A 25,280-nucleotide genomic window follows, 5' to 3' on the forward strand; every position below is an offset into this window, starting at 1 on the left:
CTAAGGACTTTTGCTAGTGTATTCTTGTGTATAATTTCTTCTAGTACTCTGTTTTCCTCTTGTCACACATCATCATTCCATTGATTATGTGTGACACAAAATTGTGTACCTGAAAGAATCTCTGACCTAGATCCTGCCTTTCTTAAGCAATGTGGTACCAAGTATGCATGCTGAGCACACCTCACAGACCAATTTAAAACTTCAACTTGTGACTACTCTTCCCCTTTTCCTTCAAAGTCAGTGGAAGTTGTCCCAAAACAGTGAGAAAATAGCTCATCAAAGAGGAAGGATATAGCAAGGAGTACAGCTGATCTACAGCCTTGGGGTTGTTGTTAGCAATGAAATATTTTACTGTAGAGAATATATGACATTTTATATTGGTAACAAGTTAAAACTGTCAGTCTGTGAAGTGCACTCAGAATAATTGGTAATTCACTGACTGCAAAAGACTGAGCTTCAGGTTTGAATACTGGTGTGCTACACAGTTTTAACTTTTGATATTTGTATCCAGAGCAACATATACTTAGCATAGACTAAAACATTTCTTCCTCAGCAACATCTTTGATGGTGTAGTTAGGCTAATCACCATGCTATGTCCTTGTTCTCAAAGGTGCTAGTTTCACAGAATCATGGGAGAGTTTCTTCAAAGTTTAGAAAGAAAGGTGGGGTCATTCCATGTTGAGTCATCCAGGCCATGACACCCATTAACTAATTGTGAACTAAGATTATGTGTACTGCTTTTGTATCTAATATCATGAACTTTTGCCAATTTTTATTGCTTTATATATGTTCTGTTGGTAGCAATTGCAGAAAGTTTGATGCAATGCGTTACTTCAAAGCAAAGTGTAAAAATTTGAAAATTTGACTGCAGTTTTTAAACAAAAAATGGTATGCTGACAGTTTTTCCCCCTGAATATTCTTTCGCAAGTGTAGTTTCTGAAAACATGTTAGAATTGTCCAATTAAATTTTTGTAAATTAATTTTATTTAATTTTCTTGTTAAATTAGAAAAAAATATTTTGGACAATTGCCCCCTCTGGAAAACACTGAAAAAATTAGAAAGTGATGTACAAATAATAAAGGTTTATCACACAAAAAAATCAGTTTTGAGAAATGAATGCACTAGGCAAAAATAAAAAAGGGGAGAGAAATACAATTACTTCCCAAGAGATATTAACAACATAAGTACATATAACAATATCCAAATTGAACAAAACGCGCAACATACGAAACAAAATTACAAATTATAAAATATAGGCCAACTTGTACATTACATGACATATGAACACTTTCATACCTCTGCCGTAGCCAAATTAACTTATTTTGTTTATAACATTTAAGCATTTTGTCAATAGCCAATATTGTCAACACTGCACAAATGCTGGTGCTGCAATCTGCATTCAAGGTGATTCAGAACTACACATGTGACGAGACACTTCGATGCTTAGATAATATTTGTTTGTATGAGAACCAATTTTCTTCCACCAATTCGACAACTCTTTGCTCAAAGAATAAGTACGGCCTGTTGCTGTGGTGATAATCAACTTCACACAGAATATGAGAGAAAGAAACATCACAAACATCATTATCAGGCCAACAAAAGGGCGGGCATGGTCCATGAGGATGCATGAATCTTACTGTAACATCTTCTTCACATTTCACCTTCTCAACAATTCCCAAATACCAAGAAGAGTCATATGCACATGCAACATGGCAGTTGGGCTGCACAGTGCATTCTGGCATTAGTGACGGAAGTGCGCTGAGAAAGATAATGCCTGACATGTACCATTTCATCTTTCGAAACAAAGAGCGCTGAAATGCCTTACAGGTTCTCATGACAAAATTCAAATACCTGCGAAGCTGTACATATTTGATCTTTGTAAACTCTCTGCAAACTTGTTTTCATGACAAGTCTTTTAACAGTGCTACCAATACCATCACAGGGAGCTTTCATGGCTAGTAGCAAAAACGGACCCCCCTCCCGCGCACTTTATGTTGAAGTCGTGTTCATGGTAGCAGATATTTGTGAAATTCTTACAATTTTTATATTGTGCAGCACAACCATCAGTGAAATATTCAACATACACAAGATGAACTTCTTTAAATTCACACTTTAAAAAAATTCAATACAGTCTTCTGAGTCTGGTACACCAAGGCAACATCATGTTCTAAATCATCAGAAACAATACACATACTTTTTGCAAGCAGCTGTTTGTCCTTTTTTAATCTATATGGACAGTGTGAAGAGTGCAGCTGCCATTGTTCTAATGATACCCCTGTACTTCATCATGAACAACAAAATTGAGACTTTCACTGACCCTTCAAGTGTTCCCTTCTTTCTTTTCTTTTTTTTTTTCAGATAATCAGAATGTGATTGAGAAATAAGAGTGTAGAGTAAGTTTTTTAATGTTCTTAATTAGGGTATCACAGAATTCTGATGGAATGACTAAGTGTTCGGATCACTTCTGTATCAGTTGATACCCATTGACTGTGCTGAACCATCTAATCAGGACCATAGTCTTCTATTTCATTTTCTAAGTGGGTTTGAAACAATTAATTGCTGGGGCATTTTTCACACAGACGAAGCATACAGGCTCAGTTATTTATATCACATATTATTATTTTAAGAATATAATGGAAAGAAACATTCCACATGGGAAAAATATATTTAAAAAAAGAAGCTGTGACTTACCAAACGGGAAAGCGCTGGTAGATACACACAGTAAAACAACACACAAATATCAAGCTATCGCAACCCACGGTTACTTGATCAGGAAAGAGGGAAGGAGAGGAAAAGACGAAAGAATGTGGGTCTTAAGGGAGAGGGTAAGGAGTCTCACACACACACACACACACACACACACACACACATCCATCTGCACATATACAGACACAAACAGACATATGTTTTATTATTTTAATTAGATTTTGGTATGTTTCTTTAGTAGAAGTGGAATTTAGAAGCAATTTAACATTTTGTGGTAAATACACACACATGTGGTATGTGTTTCTGGTGTTTCTGATGATCCTGCAAGTATACACTGTTTTGGTGGAAAAGAAACAGATTTTGAAAATCCTACTTTGTCTTAAAGATATTTTTTATGAGAGAGAGAGAGAGAGAGAGAGAGAGAGAGAGAGAGAGAGAGGGAGAGAGAGAGAGAATATACAGTTCAGTTAAATTACTTAAAACAAGACGCTTTTGTTCATAGGTATTTTTGCTGGTGCTCACTTTGTTTTTTCCCAGGCATTATTTTTGTGTTTTCGTCATCCAAATAAAACCTCTTTACTTTTTGCACTGTATCATGTGGCAATGTCTTTCCTCTTTTCTGCTCAGCCATTGATAAAATACCCTTCTCCATTTAAAAGAGCTCTTGCTTGTCGTATCAAATATTAAAAAACCTGAAATTTGGAACTGACTTTGTGTCGAGACAAGTTGGCGGCACAAGATTAAGTAACTGAATTTTTCACACTTATTTGCATATTCAATTTTCTACTTTAATTTTTTCCACAAGTTCATCATGATGTTTTGCCTTTTTTCCAGTTCTGTTAAATCCCTGTCAGGGATAGTGCTTGCTTCAGCAACCAGCTCAACTTGATATTTATGTGAAATTTTAGTTTTCAGAGCCGCAGCTGCTGATTCCAATTTTTGTTTGGCTGCTGCATGCTGACTATGCTGAGCAACTGAATGCAGCTTTACGGGAGATACTCCTAAGCTAGTTAATCTAGTATTGAGCACAGATTTTTCAGGAGTCTGCACCTTCACATTACTGTCATTTATATAGTCTGGTGATGAGTCGTCACTTGTTTGTTTTTTATTAATAGGTCTGATACAGGATGGACACATTCTCTCCTTAGGAATAAAGCTAAAGCCTCTCATTTTGAAGGTCTTTGCCTTTTCTAAACTAATTTCATGCAATCGAGATGAAACAGATTGTTTATGGTGCTTGAAGGGATCACAGCAAATTTTCTTATGTAGAGAGAATCTGCGCAGGTACCTGTCTTTGTGTTTAACACACACACATGAAACACTTAAATCACAGTATGAATGAATGACTGTTGCTTCGCCATAATAAAAGTTCTTGTTCTCCACTGGTCAGTTCATTCACACAAGTCAGGGCATTATCACTTATATCTTGCAGATACTGTCCAAGAAAACACTGCCTACTTGTACTTTCCATACTGCTTCAGTCATAAAACCAATATTTGTCATAAATAATTCAAAAGATGATTGGTGTAAACTAAAAAGTAATTAAATTTTGGAAAATCGTTCTATCGCATTGTTTCATTACAAAAATATTCAAATTATTTTTGTAACATTAAAGGACTTACTTTTGTTTTTGAATGAATAGTTAAAAACTGCAACAATTGAATTTTTAGCCCATAATTGACTCTGGGTACAACTCGGAACAAGATCTCACAACTGTGTGCTCAGTGAACACATGACTCAAAACAAAGGAACTAGATGATGCAATACATGTAGTGGCAATAAAACAGTGTTCTCAGATATGATTTGTTCCTAGGGAAATCCTGTGTAGCCTACTTCAGCAATGTAGTGGTGACATGGTAGTCATGAGTTAGCAACTTCAATATTTATTTTACAATAATGTTGTTTTTCACACTTCCAGTTATTTTTACAAAATGATTCTTTTTGTGTGACGTAATGGAATAGTTATAATATTATCCTAAATTTTTCAAAGTTGTCTATGAGGGCGCAATACCTTAAAAAAATTATAATGTCCCTGTATGGATTTTGTTTAAAAGAAATTATTTACAATTTTTTCTGAGATACAGAAGATGGATATTCACTACAAGAAGCACGACTATAAAAATATAAACCTTCCTCTTTAACAACAACAACAACAACAACAACAACAAAATTTCAAGCTTCCACTTCAAAAACTATAGAAACTATTGCATTTTTAAATTATAAAGGAACTCGTCTATGAAAGCCTGAATTCTTGAATCTGTACAACTTCTTTTCATCATAAGTGAAAAAGTAATTGACTTGTAACATTTACATTTTGGAAATGTGAATATATCTAGGTAAACTTCCACTACCCAAAATTTCAAGTATTTGCATGACAATGGGTGTCATTTCCTAAAATTTCGGGATGATTTGACATGGAATGACCCGGTGAGGAACTTATGACAACTTGAAACTTTCATGTGGTTTGACATGTGTTCAGATGGCTTTATTGACAGCATACTTTATGCAAACAATGGCAGGGATCGGGGTTCCATCCAGTGTGGCACATAGTTTTCAGTTATTTATTTATTTATTTACTTATTTACATTTTATGGCCTTCATTGGACCACTCTAGCCAACTTTATACAAGGAATTTTTCAATTTCCTGTCAGCCCAGTACCTCTTCATTCTCTCGGATCTCATCCTTCTTTCTTCATTGGAAATAACCCTTCCTATTGTCTGTTTGTTGATTCTCGTTTGCAATCTGGTTTGTTTGTCTGTGAGTTTTCTGATTTTGTCAGTTTTGTTTCTTTACGTCTTCCAATGTAATCTGTAACTCATCCATATCTTCCTTGATTTCTGTAACCCACTTAATGTTGCACTTACTATTCCACAATTTTTCTATTATTCTCCTGATGATCCTGTTCTCTGGTGCTCTGATTACATGTCGGAAAAATGAAACGCGTTTCTTCCTGATTTTACTCATGACAGGTTCTATTTCCTTGTCGACTGTTTCATTTGTAGCTACTCTCCAGTGTCCATCTTGTTATTGCACGTTCTGATGATTCTTCTCTCTATTTTGAGTATTTTGTCTATTTGTGCAGTGTTAGTTATTTTGAAGATGGTTTCACTTGCATATGTTATTTCTGGTTGAGTGACTGTTTTGTAGTGTTTTAATTTTGTTGCTATTGACAGGCTCTTTTTGTTGTAGGTGTTCTTGGTGATATATTGTGCTCTAGTCAATTTGTTTATTCTGTTATGCCATGTTAGCTTTTCATTGAGGTTATATATTATGATTTCTCCCAGATATTTAAATTTATCTACAATTTTCATTTCTTGGTTTCCTATGGCAATTTTGTTTGAGTGGTGGGTCAGTTAACGTGATGACTGTTTTTTCGAAGGATATTCCAAGACCAATTTTCTGTGCTATTTCCTGTAGTGAGATAACTTGTTGTTTGATTTCCTGAATACTGTTGGACAGAGAGCAAGGTCATCAGCAAATCCTAGACAATTTAAAATTACATTGTCTTTGGGTCTTCCAATTTGGATGTTCTTTGGGTTAATCTTGTACCATTCCCCCATTATGTTTTCTAAAGCACAGTTGAACAGCATGAGTGCCAAGCAATCTCCTTGTCTGAAACCTTCTTTATGATGATTGACTCAGAGAGTTCCCCCTCTGAACTTGACTTTTGATACAGTTTTGGTTAAGGTGAGTTCTATCAATTTGATTAATTTTGTATGGAGCCCGAAATTTCTTAAGATTTTTAACATTGGAGGTATATGGATACAGTCATATGCTTTTTTAAAGTCCACGAAGGTTATTACAAGAGGTTTATTTCATTTCTTGTCTAGGTGGCTACCCACTGAATCCGATGTAGCCTTCTCCTGCATTCTTGGACAGGACGGTGGAAATTTTTTCCTAAAAGACCTTTCCATGGTTGACTTTAAGAGGTGGTTAACCTTGGGTGGAGCAAGCTCCAATTTACAACTAAGGTTGTTAACCACAGAGGCACAACCCTAGATGTTCAGGGTTTTGGGTTGGCATTTCCTCCTAACCCAATAAGGTATGGTTTTCCCACCAATACTCGGGTGGCTGATTGCAGTACTTTCCCACTGGGCAATGGGGTCACCATGTCCCTACACCAGGTTTTCAGTTATTACATATATTCAATGCATCATATATTCTGTTTTCTTACACAAATTTATGATTGCCCCCTTTTTTGAAAATAGGCTTTTCGTAGTAATGTCCAGTTATTTATACAACCAGAAAAACCAAGTATACTGAAGGGATCTCTCTTCTTGCAGAGACACTCCCTTCTCAGACTTTTCCAACTATAGTCTGTTCATCGTTTAACAATATTAAGTATTCTTATGAAGATCACAATAATGGTGTGGATTGAATGCAGATACATCTGATTTTTTTCAGAATTCTTTCAGTCTCTGCAAGATCATTCACCATCAACACAAATCACTCAAACTGAATGTAAGTAATTTGTTTCTTGCCATAGCTGCACAATCTTGTGCTGTTATTCCCATTATGTGTATTCTGTCTAGTGGCAAATAACCATTTGGTGCAAACTCCTTTCACCATTCTAAATTCAATCCATTTAAACTGAAGTCTCTTCATTTACTTTAACCTAAATCTATCAGTGCCAGTGAGAGAATCCTTGATAATGGAGATGACACATCCATTCCATTGATAGTTTCTATGTTCTATTTTCCTGGATTTCTCTGACACAGATTTATATTGTTCTGTTCAGCACTTACTCCAGCTCAGTGACCAATATTTCTGCTTTTAAACGATATTTGTTATTAACTATTGACTCTAAAATAATATCTAAGCATTTTATAAAAGCTCCATCCCATGTGCATTTGCTTATGATAAAAACTTGCACTTCAAAAAGTATTTGTAAATAAAATAATTTTTTCCAATGTGTCACTACAAATATTTAGCTTGGCCGTCTCTTTCTTGCAAGACTGTGCACCATTAAATAGTATCTTTCTTCAGTTCTCAAATGTTTACAGCAGTTTTGAAATTGTGAAGTAGAATGGCCGGGAATTGTAGAAGCATAACTTACTAGTGTTTAACTCTTCACCCAAATTTATTTGAGAATAACAAATGCAAGTTGACCTTTAGTTAATTTTAAATGCACAGTGTAGGTGAACTGAATTCTGTTAGTAACATAAATTTTACTTTTTCTAATGATGTAAAAATAAATTAAAAATGTAAACAAAGGACCGACACAAAATAATTGCGTTGCTTCTTTAAGTTTAATATTAGTAGTAATATTTTGATCAAGCATTGTCACATCAGGGGCCGCTAAGTAAATAATACAAAAAAAGTTAACAGCAGTTATCCTTTCCAGAACAGCATACTATTATTATTATTGGGTATAAATCTCTTCTGTTTGGCATCATCTTTTCCAGGCGTGCGTGTCCTGCATCCACACCTCAAAATAGCTAGTGAAGTTATAATTACATATTATACAAAACGTGAAAACCATCCCATCTTTAATTAGCCTAACATTGTTAAAGAATAATGTTACCTATTTATTTCAATCACATTTTGACATAATTATGTACGAACTTAGTTTCTTGTGGTAGTCTGTCCAAGACGTATGACCTGCAGTGCTTTGATGATATAATACTAACCCATATTTCAGTAAACCATGAACATGAGTCGCACAGTATGCAGCACGCAGGGCATGACCACGTGCAGTGTCTCGAATGAATGCGTGTCGTCTGTTTTGTCCAAACTGCAATTTTTTCGGTGTATATTAATTAATATCATTGTTTTGTTATTTACCTGTGCTGCCTAGGTAGCCAACATGTATTTAAATTTCATACTTTATTATTTAGATGTGTTCTATTTAATTTATTTAGCAGTGATAGACATAGCGGTGACTGATCCATTCATCCAAGTTATCCCTTTCTGGCACTTTCGCCTTGGTTCTCCATTAACCCTTCTTCCTTGAAGTCAATGTAAATAAATGTCCCTGGTGTCCACATGCAAAAAGACTGACCTGTCTTGTACTCTGGTGGTGCTGCGTTTCAGGAGTGCTACCCACAGTATCTACTACACTGTTGGCTTGCCGAGAATTATAGACATATTTAATCCGTTCATTGTTGTGAGTGCAGATCAACAAGCTGTTGTGTTGTTGCTCAAACATGCTTTGTTCTGTGCTGTGGATTAATTACCTCTTCAGTGTCCGACACCACCTCCCCTCACACACTTGAAAGACACAAGGTCCTTGCTACAGATTTTACTCTATTTGTATACTTGTCAAAAAGTTCCCCATCATCTCGTTCATGGCAGTAATCCGGATCAAACAAATGTCACATTGTGTTCACAGGGATTACCTGTTGGCAGATCTCTCCATGAGAACTGTCAACCACTCACGCCCCCCTCCCTAACCCCCCCTCCCCCCTCCCACTCTCTCTCTCTCTCTCTCTCTCTCTCTCTCTCTCTCACTGTAATTGCCACAGTCACCTACTGAACTAAATTGCTCTTTATGAGCAGATACATCTGCAGTATTACTCTAGCCCAGAGTCTAAGCACATCTTTCTTCTTATTGAGTGACACCAAATAATATAAATATTGTGCAGTATCTGGACTAGTGTTGATCTAGAATATTTGCTTTTCTTTAATGATTCCCAGAATAGGATGAGGTAAACTTGAAAACTGTTTGTTCCACTATACTGCATTTAAATGAACTCTGGCTAATTCCTCATCCCACCTGCATTCCCCATCCTGCCCCATTTTTACAAAGGCCCACACTAATGACGACATGCCATTTATCATTAACTCGATCTGTGTAGCCCTTGCCTGGATATGCTCCATCACATCCCTGTACTCTCCTTTACACGGAAAGTTCAGATAAAACAAACTGTTCACATAATGTGCTACCATGGCCTGCGGCCTCCTCAACTGGGACCACAAAGCACTTTCCGTTCCAGAAATTTAATAAACAAATCTGTCCCTGACAACATTAATTGAACCACTGCACTGACAGTACTTACATCATGTTATCACCCATAAATTAACCAAACAGGTTCTCCCAGTACATGGCAAAGCTGCTAGGTCAGTTTGGGCACAGTAGGCCCAGGGGTCCGTCTGCAGATTGTGATTTCATAGCCTGATCAACCTTCCAAAGCCATCCTATTCTGGGAACGTATCTTAAAAACCATATCTGTAACAGCACAGGAATGGAAAAGCACAATTTCTGACAATGTATCCTTGATCCTATAACCTACACCGCAGCTTGTATAGTGATACAAAGATGTGGAGAAAATATGAAGTGTATGCTTCTTTGTTACAGAGGAAAAATGAAAGAAACTGATAGATGTTTGGTAACTTGATAAGTTAAAGTCAAGGCAGACAAGTGACATGGCCACAATGACAAATCCAGCTATCTGCAAATGTCCATTGGCTGTGGTCTCTTAACAGTGAGGCTGAAACGAACAGGTGCTGCAGTGTGCTTAAGAGCACAATCCATCAATGTCCTTCAAACAGCACCATCTTTCTTTCTTATTTTTTTAGTAAAAATACTCTGCTGAAGGTTATATAGGCACTGAATTCAAGGGAGGGGGACACAGATAATGACTCCTCACACAATTGTGTAATGTACCCTTCCATAAATTCAACATAACTAGTAGGCATTGAATAGTTTTTTGTTTTCATTCTTTTTCATATTTCATTGTGGATTATCTGGTTTGATGTTTCCCTTAAAGAAATCCTTGAACGCAGTTCAATGTGGAATAAAAAAATACAGTTTCTTAGTGATAGTTTGTAGTGGTGTCTGTTATTTCTGTGTACTTCCAGGTTGTTTGTGTAATGCAGTCATCATGTTGCCTTGATTAACAGTGTATATTATTTCAGTAATTCCCATAATGGAACGGTTATCTCTTTGTTATCATTGTTTTCAAGTATTTTAATTGTAACTGCCATAAGTAACAACATTAAGAGGTGAATTTGTCTTATAGTGAAAGTAAATGTTGTGATAGGGCGACATTTATAGGAAAAACTGTTTGTGATTAAAGTGTAGCAGTCGTACTCTATGTCAGGAATGTGTTTTTAACATATGATGTCATGTTTCTCACACTTCTTGTTGTGGAAGCCCTATCTAATTATTTTGTGTGTTTTCAGAACATATAAACTTAAATTCTGCTTTAGTGGCAACTATTGGAGAACAGTTCACAGAAATTTTTATCAAACAGCCAGACAATGTTGGCCTTGTTTTGGGATTTCTGGAGGAATATGATTTCCATGTTCGATGGCCAGCCGTCAAGCTGCTAACTAATTTGCTTGCTAACAAGTGAGTATTATTTCTCTGCCCTTGTCATAGATATTTAGGTAATGATTCATTTCATGGTTGCTACAGGCAAGATAAATTGCATGTACATTGTTGGGCTCACAGTGCCATTGGTAAGATTACTCATTGGCATGCTGTTACAGTCTTGTTGTAGGCTTGAGCAATCATCCACAATTGTTGCATTTGTTAATGACCACATAGTTGAAGCATCAATTTCCAACATACGATAGTACTAGTCACAATCCTGTGATGTCATTCAATCATTGTGAAAGCAGGAGCACATTTTAAGACGACTCTCTCAACTTTGTTTGAAGCAGAATTGGCATGCAGATATAGAAAGTTTTTATTAACATTATGTTACAATAATGTTGTGGGTTTTTTTAAGGAAAAATGTATGGTTGACCAATGTGATAAATAACTGTTAGAAATACGGAGCAAACAAAGGGGATAGTGAAAATAAAACCTTCAGTTAAGCTTAGTTGCTCAAAGGTGAAGACAATTCCATTCGTCTCTCTACACCAAATACAATAAAGAGAAATTTGTTGGAAAATTGTTTTGTTTATTAACAAGCACAGCCCTTTCAAACAATTAGAAATTGACAAAATCAAAGAGAACAAAATTTAAAGAGCAGTGTTTCAAATAGTATTAAGTGCACAGATCATAATTTTACAAGAAACGAAAAAAATGTTTCACTTGGTAACTAAATTAAGTATGTCAAAATTCTTGATCGCAGAACCTAGGAATTCAGATTATGTTCCAGACTTAGTCATGACTGAAGTCATTTGCCAATGCATGAAAGTGCGGTTTTAATTTTTAAATTGCACTTAATATATTTTGAACCAGTTCACTGAAAAAAAAAATTGTTTGATCCACCATGTTTCCATATATCATCATTTGAAACATAAATTTTATTTTTAGTTGATTTTGTTGGAGACAGCTTCTGACATAAGAAAACTATTAACATGTTGTTGATGGTCGATTGATGTGTTAAAATCTTGCACTTAGTCCTTTCATGTGCAAAAAATCACAGTCTTCGTCTCATGAGTTGGCCTACCAGTTTCAGCTAATGTTGTATCGATATTTAGTGCCGAAACATAAAACTGCAATCTATCAACCTCTTTCCAGTTGTTTCCAAATCTTGTTTTCAACCGGTTGTCCACATCCAGTTTCTTTGTGTTGGTTAATATTCTCGGTTTATCTGTTATGTGAGGCCCATATACCTGATCAGTCTTTGTGCGTCATTTCAGAAGGGTTGTGAATTGCTTTGAGGGGTCATTGAACCTGATCATCAGTGCCATCTTTATTCTGATCTTTCTTTGTTCTTCTATCCCCTCCTATTTCTTAAAATTCTTGGCAAGCATCTTCTACTTCCTTACAAAACATTCTTTGCCTAGAAATTTTACAGTTATCACAGCCTGATAAATCTCTGGGTATTTCTCAGATGTTAATGACGTCTGAGCGTTTATGAAGAGACTTTTCTAAAATGCCAAAAACTCCGTCACTGGTAAAAATGAATGTCCTCTCACAGGAAGAAATGCTGTAATCATTGAAAAGTTAGCAGTTGCTTTGTTTTGAAGCCAGTAAACTAGAGTATGAATGATATGCATGTTTTTGTTTTGCCCATTGCATCTGTCTGCAAAGCACTGGATGCAGGTGATCGAATTATCGAACTTTACCTCATCTAGAAATTAGATATTGCCAGAGGGCACCCCATTCACTCCTCTTCCATCCTCAGTCTCACCCCAAGCATAAAATTTTGGATTCTGAATACTGACATCAATAACACACAATGTGTAAAACGATATTTGTTTGGAACAGTATGGTGTGTTCAGATTTAATCTGGAAGAGCGTTTCAGCATAGTAACTAAAAGTATCGGTGGGTGATGTCCTAAACTCTATATTGAATTATGTGCAGAAAATGTCCTGGAGGAACCAATGTATCACTTTAAAGTCCAGAGGAACACAGGCATTGTACATCTTGAAGAGCCTGTTTATGTTTAATTCAGCGGGAAGATACAGCCTCTGCCCTCCTTTTTATTTTTTATTTATTTATTTATTTATTTTTTCTTCACCCCCCTCCCCCCTACTGTAATGTGATTCCCATGCTCGTAACTAAGAAGTAAGTGCAGTCATCTTTTCTCTACTTGCAACAAACTGAGCACTCTTTCTATTGTTGCCTCTCTTCTCTCTAACACCACCACCATTCTTCACAGCATTTGGTATATTATTAGTCCTGGTTTGGCTTACCCCAAATAACTTTTCAGCAGATCAGTTTTGTTTTACCACCAATTTTAAAATCCAAAATTTGGAGGTATAGCTTTCATCATGTAACTGAGTCTGTGATCTTGTTCCACTAGGTTTGATAAGCTGCAAACTTAATTCTTTGCTTTCACCAGATAGAATACTGGGATGGATCCCTACTTGATTCTGTCTTCGTTTTATTGCAAGACAGCTAAAAATTCCTTAAATGTGGATCTGGGTTGAATTACCTAAAACTAAATACATTACCTCATGTCATAACTAGAGATAGTAAAGCCCAAAGTATAAAAATATGCATTTATGCAATATTTCCCGCATGCACCAATATTACAAATTTTACTATAAATGATCATTCATATGAGGGCTGACGGAAAAGTAATGCCTCCACCTTCGTAACTCAACATTTGGCAGCATTGGTTTGCAGCAGGTACTGGCTTGGTGTGTAGCCTCTTCTCTACAGCTCCAGTTGGCGGAAGCCTTGGTATCAAACGCTTGCGTTGTTATAATGTAAAATATGGAACCCTGCACAGACGGTCGGTCAATGTGATTTACTCAAAGTTTATGGTGATTGTGTTGTTGTGAGTACTGTGCATCATTGGGCGAGTAAGTTTAAAGATGTTGAGGCAGGAACATGTGACCTGCATGACAAACAGGGTTGGACATCCTGTGATAGCAACCACAGAGTTTAACAAGCAAAATGTTGACAGATTGATTGAGGATGATTGTCGTATCACTCAGAGAGAATTTGCAAGCATGATCCGCATTTCACAAGAAAGTGTGGGTCACATTATCGCTTTGCTTGGCTATCGGAAGATGTGTGCATGGTGGGTTCCCCGGATACTGACTCCTGAAATGAAAGTGCAGAGGCTTGAAATTTGCCAGGAACTCCTCTCAGGTTACAAGAATGAAGAGCCACAGTACTCGCAACAACACGATCACCATAAACTGCTTTCATTCTCTGATGAATCTCTTGTTGGGTCACACCTCCTCCTGTCAAGAATTCAGTGACTGCACATTGCTTAAATCGCATTGACTGACTGTCTGCACATGGTTCCATACTTTACACTGTAACAACATAACCGTTCAATGCCAAGGCTTCCTGCAAACTGGAGCTGTACAGAAGAGGCTACAGAACATTCCAGTACCTGATGCATACCAATGCTGCCAACTGTTGAAGAGTTACAAAGGCGGAGGCATTACTTTTCAATCAACCCTCGTAAAATACATCAGGTTTTTTAATTACTGAGCTTCCTCTTCAAGGTATATTTAGTTTTTGCAGCTCTAATTTTCATTGTATCTGGCTTCTGTCACTCACCCATGGGTAAATGGCCCACCATGGTGTTCGAAAGTGCACAGTAACACAATCACCACCACACTAAGAGTTAAAAGATGAAAACACCAGGAACGGACAATGAAAGAATGGGCCAATAAAGCAGTCTGGGAAACATGTCCTGAACGTAATATGTTTCGAACTGTCGACTGTGATACACATAGTATGATTTGATCCGATTCATGTTTTTCAGGAGTAAATTACTATGGGAAAGAATACAAAATGTACTGATCTGACTCAACAGTGTTAAAGAGCATACCACAATTGGTGTAAAAACACATCAAACTGTATTTTGACTCGGCTGCATTTAATATGTGTTGAAAAAATGCTCCTTGGGCATCTTCTGCCACTGACAGATCTATGCAATGTTAGCAGCCATTGAGTTTGTATTAAGTCGTAGTTAATTTTGCTATTATTCTTTATCTCTGATGATAAATGCATAAAAATTCACTCTTATTCATCACTACTTGTTCAAATGCATATGCTACAAACTTGCTATACCTTACTTATCTTCACTACTGAGTGGTCATACACTTAGGACAGATTGAGAGGGTGGGAGTGGTCAGAGGCAGAAATGAGATTAGAAATAAAAAAAAAAAAAAATTGAAATAGAGGATCATACAGTAGATGAAACAAAATAACATGTGGCAAATGAAGCAAGGAAGACATTAGAAGTAGTCTAACATGGGTAAAGAGAGCATTCTTTGCCAAAAGATATCTAGTAGTTACAAACAAGGCCATAATATGAGAAAGAAATTCCCTATGCTATCCACCCAACAGTTTTCCCTTCCTCCATCGTGTCACCCCCCCTCTCAGTTCATTTCCCCACATTGCCTTCAATGCCTGCCACTTCCCACCGGCCACTACATTGTACCAGCCTGTATACCCGCTACCCTTCCCTTGCACATCCCTAGCTGGCAAACAGGGAGGCATCCCTGTGAGCCACTAGCCACCCACTCCCAGGCCCTCGTCCCTCTCCCTGCCTCCTGCCTCCCTCTTCCCACCCCACCCTGCCCAGAGGTTTTAGTGTGTTGCAGAGTGGCTGGCTCCTCCTCTTTTTCTTGTAGTAAGCCAGCCACATCCATCTACAATATTGTTTTCACTTCTTGTACCACTTTTGTCCTGTGTAATTAATGGTTTACTACTGACACAATACTTTGTTCCGTGCTTCTGTGTGGACAGGCAAATAGTTTTCCAACTTTTGTTACCTGTGTTTTACGTGCTGTTTTATCTTCCTGTTTTCCCCCTGCGGGTTCGGGGGTTAGAATAGGCCCGTGGTATTCCTGCCTGTCGTAAGAGGCGACTAAAAGAAGTCTCAAATGTTTCGGCCTTATGTGATGGTCCCCTCTCGGGTTTGACCTCCATCTTTCTAAATTGTTCCGAATAGCGAGCCAATTGGGGAAGGGCGCCTTACATGGTGCACTGTATCTGTCATGCATTGAGACCTTTAGCCGGCTTTCTCGTCGTTGCAATGGTGTCCAGCTCGTTTTCCATCTCTTGGGTGAGGATACGTCCATGGGTGCGATTTCCATGCTGCACTGTGCAGTGTTGTTTTTCGCTGCGACGACAACCTCGTGCATTTTTGCACCTAAGATCCAGCATGGTAGCCAATCCGTTGTGGTGGGGCCGCCATGTACCCTGTTGGTTGTAGCCCCCTGACAACACAGGGATCGCTCTACTGATGCCTGCGCCGTTTACTCCCCATGTATGCCAAAGAGTAGATGCCCATCTCCCTGGGGCATCAGGACTCCCAGCAATGGCCATCCTGCCAGGTGGCCCTTGCTGTGGCTGGGTGGCGCCCATGGGGAGGGCCCTTGGTCGGAGTAGGTGGCATCAGGGTGGATGACACGCAATGAAGCGTGGCACATCATCTCTTGCTGGTGGCCAGCCACCAGCAGTCTCTAAGCGTTCGAGGGCTCATTTTAAAGGTAACGTTTATGACCCCAAATTGTTCCCATCCCTGGCCACACCATGGGAGGAACGAAAGGCAATGAATGACAGTGACACGTATTCGCCCTGGTATCTCGTCTGTACCAGTGCTGATGGGGAATCCTTTTTCTCCGTGAAGCCTCAGTTCTTTGTAGAGCATTTAGAGGACAAGTTTGGGGAGGTGGAGGGCTTGTCCAAAATGCGCTCTGGATCAATTTTGATAAAAACGGCATTGTCCGCCCAGTCACGCAGGTTACTTGCTTGTGACAAGTTGGAGGATGTTAACGTTACCATCACACCACATAAGAGTTTAAATATGGTCCAGGGTGTTATTTTCCATAGGGACCTACTTTTGCAGTCTGATGACGAGCTGCACGTCAACTTAGAGCATAGAGGTGTTCATTTTGTCCGGCGCGTTCATCGGGGTCCGAGGGACAATCAGGTTGCCACCGGTGCCTTCATCTTGGCCTTCGAGGGTGATACATTACCGGAGAAGGTCAAGGTGATGGTCTACCGTTGTGACGTCAAGCCCTATATCCCTCCCCCGATGCGGTGCTTTAAGTGCTGGAAGTTCGGCCATATGTCTTCCCGCTGCACTTCCAGCCTCACATGTCGAGATTGCAGACGCCCATCTCATCCCGATACTCTATGTGCTCCACCTCCCATCTGTCTACTGCGGAGAGCCTCATTCACCTTGCTCGCCAGACTGCAGGATCTTGCAGAAAGAACGCAAAATCATGGAATATAAGACCCTGGACCGACTGACTTACACTGAGGCTAAGCGGAAATTTGAACGGCTACATCCCGTGCGCATGATGGCATCTTATGCCTCAACTGTCACTCCTGCTCCAACTCCTTTAGCTGCACCACAAACAGTCAGCTCTCAGAGTCAGAGGACCTCACCTGCCCCCTTGACGATGGGGGCCCCTTCGCTCGCTGTTGCTCCCACACCATCTACCTCAGGAGCAGCACCCACTAAACTGCCGGGGACACCAGTCCCCACTTCTAAGCCGGAGAAGCGTAAGTCTTCTTCGGCTTCTCTCGCTCGGAAGGGATCCCTTGGGTCACTCCCTTCCCAGGTTCCTACCAGCGGCACAGCAGACACCAACCAGTGGCTGAAGAAGCCACAGGTCGCTGGTCGTCGAGCTTCGCGATCATCTTCGGTCCCGGAGACTGACTCCAATAAGCCCTCTCAACAACGACAACCAAAGGAACAGCGAGAGAAAACGACATTGAAGAACCGTAAGACCAAGACACCTGCGGTGGCACCTACTCCACCGCTACCTACAAGCTCTGCATCTGAGGATGCGGTGGAGATTCTTGCGTCCGCTGAGGACCTCGATCTCGCCGGTCCCTCAGACACAATGGATAGCACTTTCATGGGTGCTCCATCGGAGGCAGCAGGTGACCCAGAAGCGTAATCTGCCTTCCCAGTCCCGTCACGCCTTTCTCAGCCATGGACAATTCCATCCTCCAGTGGAACTGCAGCGGTTTCTTCCACCATCTAGCTGAGCTCCGACAGCTTATCAGCCTTCACCCTTTCTTCTGCATTGCTCTTCAGGAATCTTGGTTTCCAGCTACGCAAACCCCTGCCCTCCGTGGCTATCGGGGTTATTATAAGAACCGGGCAGCTTATGAAAGGGTGTCTGGTGGCGTCTACATATATGTCCTTAACTCTCTTCACAGCGAGTCTATCCCTCTACAAACAGCTTTAGAGGCTGTCGCTGTTCGGGTGTGGACGCCACAGGCTGTTACTGTCTGCAGTCTTTACCTTCCACCGGATGGTGATGTCGCGCAGCATGTCCTGGCTGCGCTGATAGCCCAATTGCCGCCACCTTTCTTATTACTGGGTGACTTCAACGCCCATAACCCTCTGTGGGGTGGGTCAGTGGCGACAGGTCGAGGCGCCACCATTGAGCATTTATTGGCACAGCTCGATCTTTCGCTGTTAAATGATGGTTCCTTCACACACTTCAGTGTGGCACATGGCACGTACTCTGCCATTGACCTTTTGATCTGCAGCCCTAGCTTCTTACCATCTGTCCAATGGAGAGTGCATGACGACCTGTGTGGTAGTGACCACTTTCCGATCTTTCTGTCACTGCCACAGTGTCAGTCTTCTGGGTGCCCTTGCAGGTGGGCAATGAATAAGGCTGACTGGGACTTGTTTTCGTCCATTGCCGCTATTGAGCCTCTCTCTAATGATGGCATTGATGCGGTGGTTCAATCGGTCACCACGGGCATCGTTAATGCCGCCGAATCTTCCATTCCCAGTTCTTCTGGGTCCCCTCGGCGGCGGACTGTGCCTTGGTGGTCGCCTGAGATCGCTGAAGCGATTAAAGATCGCCGGCGGGCGCTCCAGTGTCACAAGCGACATCCCTGCATTGAACACCTCATTACCTTCAAACGCCTGCGTGCGTGGGCCCGCCGCCTTATGTGCCAAAGCAAGCAGGAGTGCTGGGAGCGGTATGTGTCCACCATTGGCCTCCATGTCTCTCCATCGCAGGTCTGGGTCAAGATCCGACGCCTCTATGGCTATCGGACCCCTGTCAGCGTCCCTGCGCTCTCACTGAATGGAGCAGTTTGTACAGACTCCGACGAAATTGCCAACCGCTTGGCAGAGCATTTTGCTCTGAGTTCCGCTTCTTCCAATTACCCCCTGGCCTTCCGCTCCATTAAAGAGTGGATGGAACGTCGGAGCCTTTCTTTTCGCACTCACCATTCTGAATCCTACAATGCTCCATTCAGTAAGTGGGAATTTCACAGTGCCCTTGCCGCTTGCCCTGATACCGCTCCTGGGCCAGATCGCATCCACTGTCAGATGCTGAAACACCTTTCATTGGACTGCAAGCGACGCCTCCTTGACCTTTACAACCGTCTCTGGGTCGAGGGTGAGTTACCGTCGCAATGGCGGGAAAGCATTGTCATCCCCGTTTTGAAACCGGGCAAGAGCCCTTTGGAGGTGGACAGCTACCGCCCCATTAGCCTCACCAACGTTCTTTGCAAGCTTCTCGAACGGATGGTGAGCTGGCGCTTGAATTGGGTACTGGAGTCTCGGGGCCTTCTGGCTCCGTCTCAGGGTGGGTTCCGTAAAGGCCGCTCCGCCACCGACAATCTGGTGAGTCTGGAGTCGGCCATCTGTACTGCCTTTGCCCGCTGTCAGCACCTGGTCGCTGTCTTTTTCGACATGCGGAAGGCGTACAATATGACTTGGCGTCATCACATACTTTCTACGCTTCATGGATGGGGTCTTCGGGGCCCTCTGCCGATCTTTATCCGAAATTTTCTGTCGTATCGTACCTTCTGCGTGCAAGTCGCGGCCTCCCATAGTTCCTCCCGAGTCCAGTAGAACGGGGTAGCACAGGGATCTGTCCTCAGTGTCTGCCTGTTTTTAATCGCAATAAATGGGCTCGCTGCGGCGGTGGGAAATTCTGTCTCCGCTTCCCTGTATGCTGACGACTTCTGCCTTTACTACCGCTCTACTGGCATTGCAGCTGTTGAACGTCAGCTACAGGGCGCTATCCGCAAGGCGCAGTCTTGGGCTGTAGCACATGGTTTTCAGTTTTCGGCTGCCAAGACCCGCGTTATGCATTTCTGCTGGCGCCGAACAGTCCATCCTGAGCCGCGGCTTTATCTTGCCAACGAACTCCTTGCTGTGGTGGAGACCCACAGGTTTTTGGGTGTAGTTTTTGATGCCCGGCTGACTTGGCTGCCTGATATTCGGCAGCTTAAACAGGCGTGTTGGCGGCATCTAAATGCTCTGAGATGCTTGAGCCACACCCGCTGGGACACCGACCGATCTACCCTGTTACGGCTCTACCAGGCGTTAATCCAGTCTCGTCTGGATTATGGGAGCCTGGCTTATGGCTCAGCATCCCCATCTGCGCTGCGGGTGCTGGACCCAATCCTACACAGCGGGATACGCCTTGCCACTGGTGCTTTCCGGACCAGCCCAGTGGACAGCATACTTGCGGAGGCAGGTGTCCCTCCATTGCGGTTCCAGCGCCAAAATTTACTGGCCGCTTATGCTGCCCATGTTTTTAGCTTGCCTGGGCATCCAAACTATCTTCTCCTGTTTCCGCGATCGGTCATCCATCTGCCAGAACGTCGGCCCCGGTCAGGTTGTACGATCACGGTCCGCGTCAAAGAGCTTCTCTCCGGGCTTAGGGTTTTCACTGTTCCACCTCCTTTTCGGGCCACTTTGCGTACACCCCCATGGTGTGTTCCTCGCCCTTGCCTTCGGCTCGACTTGGCCACGTATCAGGGCTCTGACGTTGTTTACACTGACGGTTCGATGGTTGCTGGTCATGTCGGTTATGCGCTAACTCTATGGGACCATTCCGAACAACGTTCCTTGCCGGCTGGCTGCAGCGTTTACACTGCTGAGCTGGTCGCCATCTTTCGAGCCCTAGAGTATATCCGCTCTTGCTCAGGTGAGTTCTTCGTGATCTGTAGCGCTTCCCTGAGCAGTTTACGAGCTCTCGACCAGTATTTCCCTCGTTCTCGTCTGGTGATGGCTATCCAGGAGTCCCTGCATACTCTTGCCGGTTGCGGCCGCTCTGTGGTCTTTGTGTGGACCCCCGGTCATGTCAGTATCCCGGGCAATGAACATGTTGACCGCCTGGCGAAGGAGGCCACCAGGCAACCATCTCTGATGTTGGCCTCCCAGAGACTGATTTGCGAGCGGTCCTCCGCTGAAAAGTTTTTGCGCTTTGGGACGCTGAATGGCGCGATTGGATCATGCCCAATAAACTCCATGCCATTAAGGAGACGACGACTGTGTGGCGGTCATTCATGCGAGCCAACCGCAGGGACTCAGTCGTCCTTTGTCGGCTCCTCATTGGCCACTCCCGGCTGACACACAGTTACTTACTGTGTCGGGAGGACCCTCCTCTGTGTCACTGCGGGGCGGCTTTGACAGTGGCCCACATTTTGTTGGCCTGCCCCCTTTTAGCTGTGGTCAGGCGGACATTTGCGCTGCCTGATACGCTCCCTGCCCTTTTAACTGATGACCCTGCTATGGCTGGCTTAGTTTTACGTTTTATTCGGGCAGGGGGTTTTTATCATTTAATATGAGTGTTTATGTTTTATTTTATTGTTTTGTGTTGATTCAGGCCTTTGGCCTACGGTTTTAAACTGAGTTTTTAATGTGTTCTCGGTGGTTGGCTTTTCCCTTTTTATTCTATGGTCGGCCAACCACTGCCACACTCTGTGTGATTTTAATTTGTTATGTCTGTTCTTTGTCTGAGTTTTTCTTGTCCTGTGTTGTCTGTTGTCTCTATTATCCATTTTTTACTCTGTGTGGTAGTTTTTAAGTTTTGGAACAAGGGACCGATGACCGTTGCAGTCTGGTCCCTTTAATCCCACAAACCAAGCAACCAACCTATCTTCCTGTTTTGTGTATTTTACCGACACTCGTCTCAATCTGTTGTCTCGCAGGTGCTGAAGACTTTGCTGTCATGCGCCCATTCGAACATCTCCATCCATCCCTTCATACAGCATCAGTTTGCTGCATTTTTACATTTTCTCCTTTCATCAGTGAAATTAAATATCTCCTAAGTTATCCAAGATTTCCTAGTAGGCCTTGTCTGTTTAGTTATGTGATCCTCTGCTCCCTTCCTTATTCATCTCTTAGAGCTGCCAATAGGTTTTTGTTTTGTTCCTTCCCCTGTTTCAGTCCAACATTGCTGAATGCTCCTTCCAAAATTATCAAGAACCTCTGTTTCCTTCAGTTTATCCAGGTCCCATTTATTTCCTACCTTTCCCAGTTTCTTTGGTTACAGCAGTTCATAACAAATAAATTACAGTTAAAGTCCACATCTATCCCTGAAAATGTATTATAATTTAAAATCTGGCTTTGTATTGCTATTACATAATTAATGTTGATTATATAATCAATGTCAGTATGGAGTATCATCTCAGTTATACAACTGGATTTGGGTTTTCTGTGAGAAAGGTGACAGTTTGTAGTAATTAATGGAAAGACATTGAGTAAAACAGGAGTGATATTTGGCATTCCTCGAGGAAGTGTTACAGGCCCTCTGCAGTTTCTAATCTATATACATAATTTAAGAGAGAATCTAAGCAACCACGTAGATTCTTTGCAAGTGATACTGTCATTTATGACCCAGTAGTCATCAAAAGATCAAAACCAATTACAAAATGATTTAGACAAGGTATTTGTGTGGTGTGAAAAGTGGATATTGACCTTTAATAATGGAAAAATTGTGGTCATCCACATGAGTACTAAAATGGATCTGTTAAATTTGGGTTATACAATAAATTACACAAATCTGAAGGCTGTCAACTGAATTAAATACCTGGGGATGACAACTACGAACTACTAAAATTGGAACAATCAAATAGAATGTTGCGAGGAAGGCGAACCAAAGGCTGTCTTTTATTTGCAGAACACTTACTAGATGCAACAAACATTAAAGAGACTGCCTACACTATGCTTGTCCATCATCTGCTGTGCGGTGAGGGACCTTTACCAGATAAGATTTACCAAGGACACTGGAAGAGTTCAAAGAAGGGTAGCTCATTCTGTATTATCGTGAAACAGGGGATAGTGTACTGTGGATATGATATGCGAGTTGGCATGGCAATCATCAAAACAAAGTCATCTTTCATTCTGGTGAGATCTCTTTATGAAAGTTCAATCATGGACTTTCTCCTTCAAACGCAAAAATCTTTTATTGGTGCCCACATACATGAGGAGGAGTGGTTATCGTAGTAAAATAAGAGCTCATATGGAAAGATTGAAGTGTTCACTCTTCGCACAAGTTGTTTGAGAGTAAAACGGTAGAAAAATAGTGTGCAAGTGGTTCGATGAACCCTGTGTCAGACACTTAAGTGTGAATTGTGAAGTATTCATGTAGGTGTAGACGCAGAATCTGAGGCTTTCTGGGATCCCCAGGTCTCTTCCACACACCTTCATTTATGATTCTTACACCATGTGTCAGCCATGAGTAAATTACACCCCACCAGGCAGTTTTCGTTTCTTTCGGTCAGTCCATGTTCTCCTACTATTTTTCCTTGTATCAATACCGTAAGCTTTAAGAAAGATGACAGGTGGGGCCCTGTCAACCTATGGTCTGAGTGACCTGTACCTCCTTTCTAATCTTTTCTGACCAATCCTTCTTTTTGTATCCGAGGAAGGACATATAAGTTCGAAAAGCTAGGAATACTTTTTCTCTCTCTCTACTTTTTAAGGTTTCTCTTAGCAGTAATTGGAATTTACCCTCACTGAGGCATGTAAAAGCCAGACATTCTGTTCCCTGGAATTTGTTTCCTCGATTGAATGTTCTTTTTGATATGGTTAAGACTTTTATCTGACTTCTCATGAAGAATTCGATAGACATAAAGCATGTAACACAATGTAAATAAAATTTAAATCGTTGAAATGGTATTTTTGGTATAAGAGTCTCCTTTTAGTGTGTTAGCTTATGATTTGAATGTTGTGTAATTACTAAAAATTTCAATTTCAGGCCAAAGGAAATCCAAGAGATTATTTTGGTGAGCCCTATGGGTGTATCCAGACTTATGGACCTCTTGGGAGATAGCCGTGAAGTCATTAGGAATGATGTATGTATATTCAGTGTCTCTTTTTTTTTTTTTTTTTTTTTTAAATCCTATTGTTTAGAGCCTGGTATGTAAGGCATGGAAAGACAAGAGGGAAAAAACAATTCATATTTGTGTCTTATCAGTCAGCTGTATGTGAGCAAAATGTTTATAGGCATTAGATGTAGAACTTGACTGTTTGTAATGTGGCCTATGTATGAAATTTATTTGTGCAGCCTATGTATGAAATTTATTTGTGCAGAAGCAATTTTATTACTGTGAAATGTTTCTATTTGCTTAACAATTGATAGGCAGTTAAATGATAATGCTGTCAATTAATCACCTATTTTACATTTAGGGACTACTGTCACAGTACATAGTTGGTGATATGAAAGATGTTTATGCTGTTTTGAAAATTTCGTGCTACTAATACTTACGGAATGGAAATATTATAAGGGCCTGAACATGTGGATCTTTCCTATTAGTGGTTTCTATTGAGATGCTGCTATCCTGGAAACTGGAAGACCAATACTTTTGTTTCACAGTTTTATGTTTATTCAAGGGGAGCACTTTTGTAGGAGACAAAAGAAAACAGAATTTCTTTATCAGTGTACCAGTTTTGAAAGGCTGGAATGATAATGATCATGACTACATGGGAATAAGCAGTGATAAAGAAATTGTTCATCCTCTGCCATTGTAAATTAGTTGTTCACTGCACTACATGTTTCAGAAAGCTGTCTTCCATCATCAGATGTGTGAAATGAATAGTTAAAACTATTCCCATAAATGCATAACTTTGCAACAACATTCAGGGGAAAGATATAGAAGACTGTTCTCATCACCATGCTATGATGAGCCATCTGCGTTAGTCTACTTTATGTGCTGCATTGTTGTGTGTGGTACTTTTTTGTGTAAAATCTGGCGTACTTGTACAAGGATTATGTTTTTACCTTGTGTTTCATTGTGATGTTTCAAAAACAGTGATCCAGCTTGATTATGTATGGCTGCTGCTTACATTTTTACCACTGCTTACCTTTTTTTTCTTTAATTTTTTCGTCCTGCAAATGTGACTGCTCCTCTGCAGCATATGCTAGCACACATAACTTTACTGATAATGTAAATGTTCTTTAACTTTTGTTAAATGCTCAGTCATTGATCATATAGGTGTTTACACTTTGACTTCACTACATAACTGTTTGTAT

General features: G+C 40.9%; 1 protein-coding gene across 2 annotated transcripts in view; it reads left to right on the top strand.

Annotated features, from left to right (window-relative positions):
* LOC126237101 (general vesicular transport factor p115) overlaps nt 1-25,280 on the top strand; it is a 232,124-nt gene that overhangs the window by 55,373 nt on the left and 151,471 nt on the right. For both annotated transcript variants that reach the window (XM_049946909.1, XM_049946910.1), the window contains exons 3-4: nt 10,832-11,000; nt 24,006-24,102. In XM_049946909.1, the coding sequence (XP_049802866.1) occupies nt 10,832-11,000; nt 24,006-24,102 (266 nt within the window). The remainder of the gene's footprint in view (nt 1-10,831; nt 11,001-24,005; nt 24,103-25,280) is intronic.

This window comes from Schistocerca nitens, chromosome 2 (assembly GCF_023898315.1).
Source record: "Schistocerca nitens isolate TAMUIC-IGC-003100 chromosome 2, iqSchNite1.1, whole genome shotgun sequence".
NCBI lineage: Eukaryota > Metazoa > Arthropoda > Insecta > Orthoptera > Acrididae > Schistocerca > Schistocerca nitens.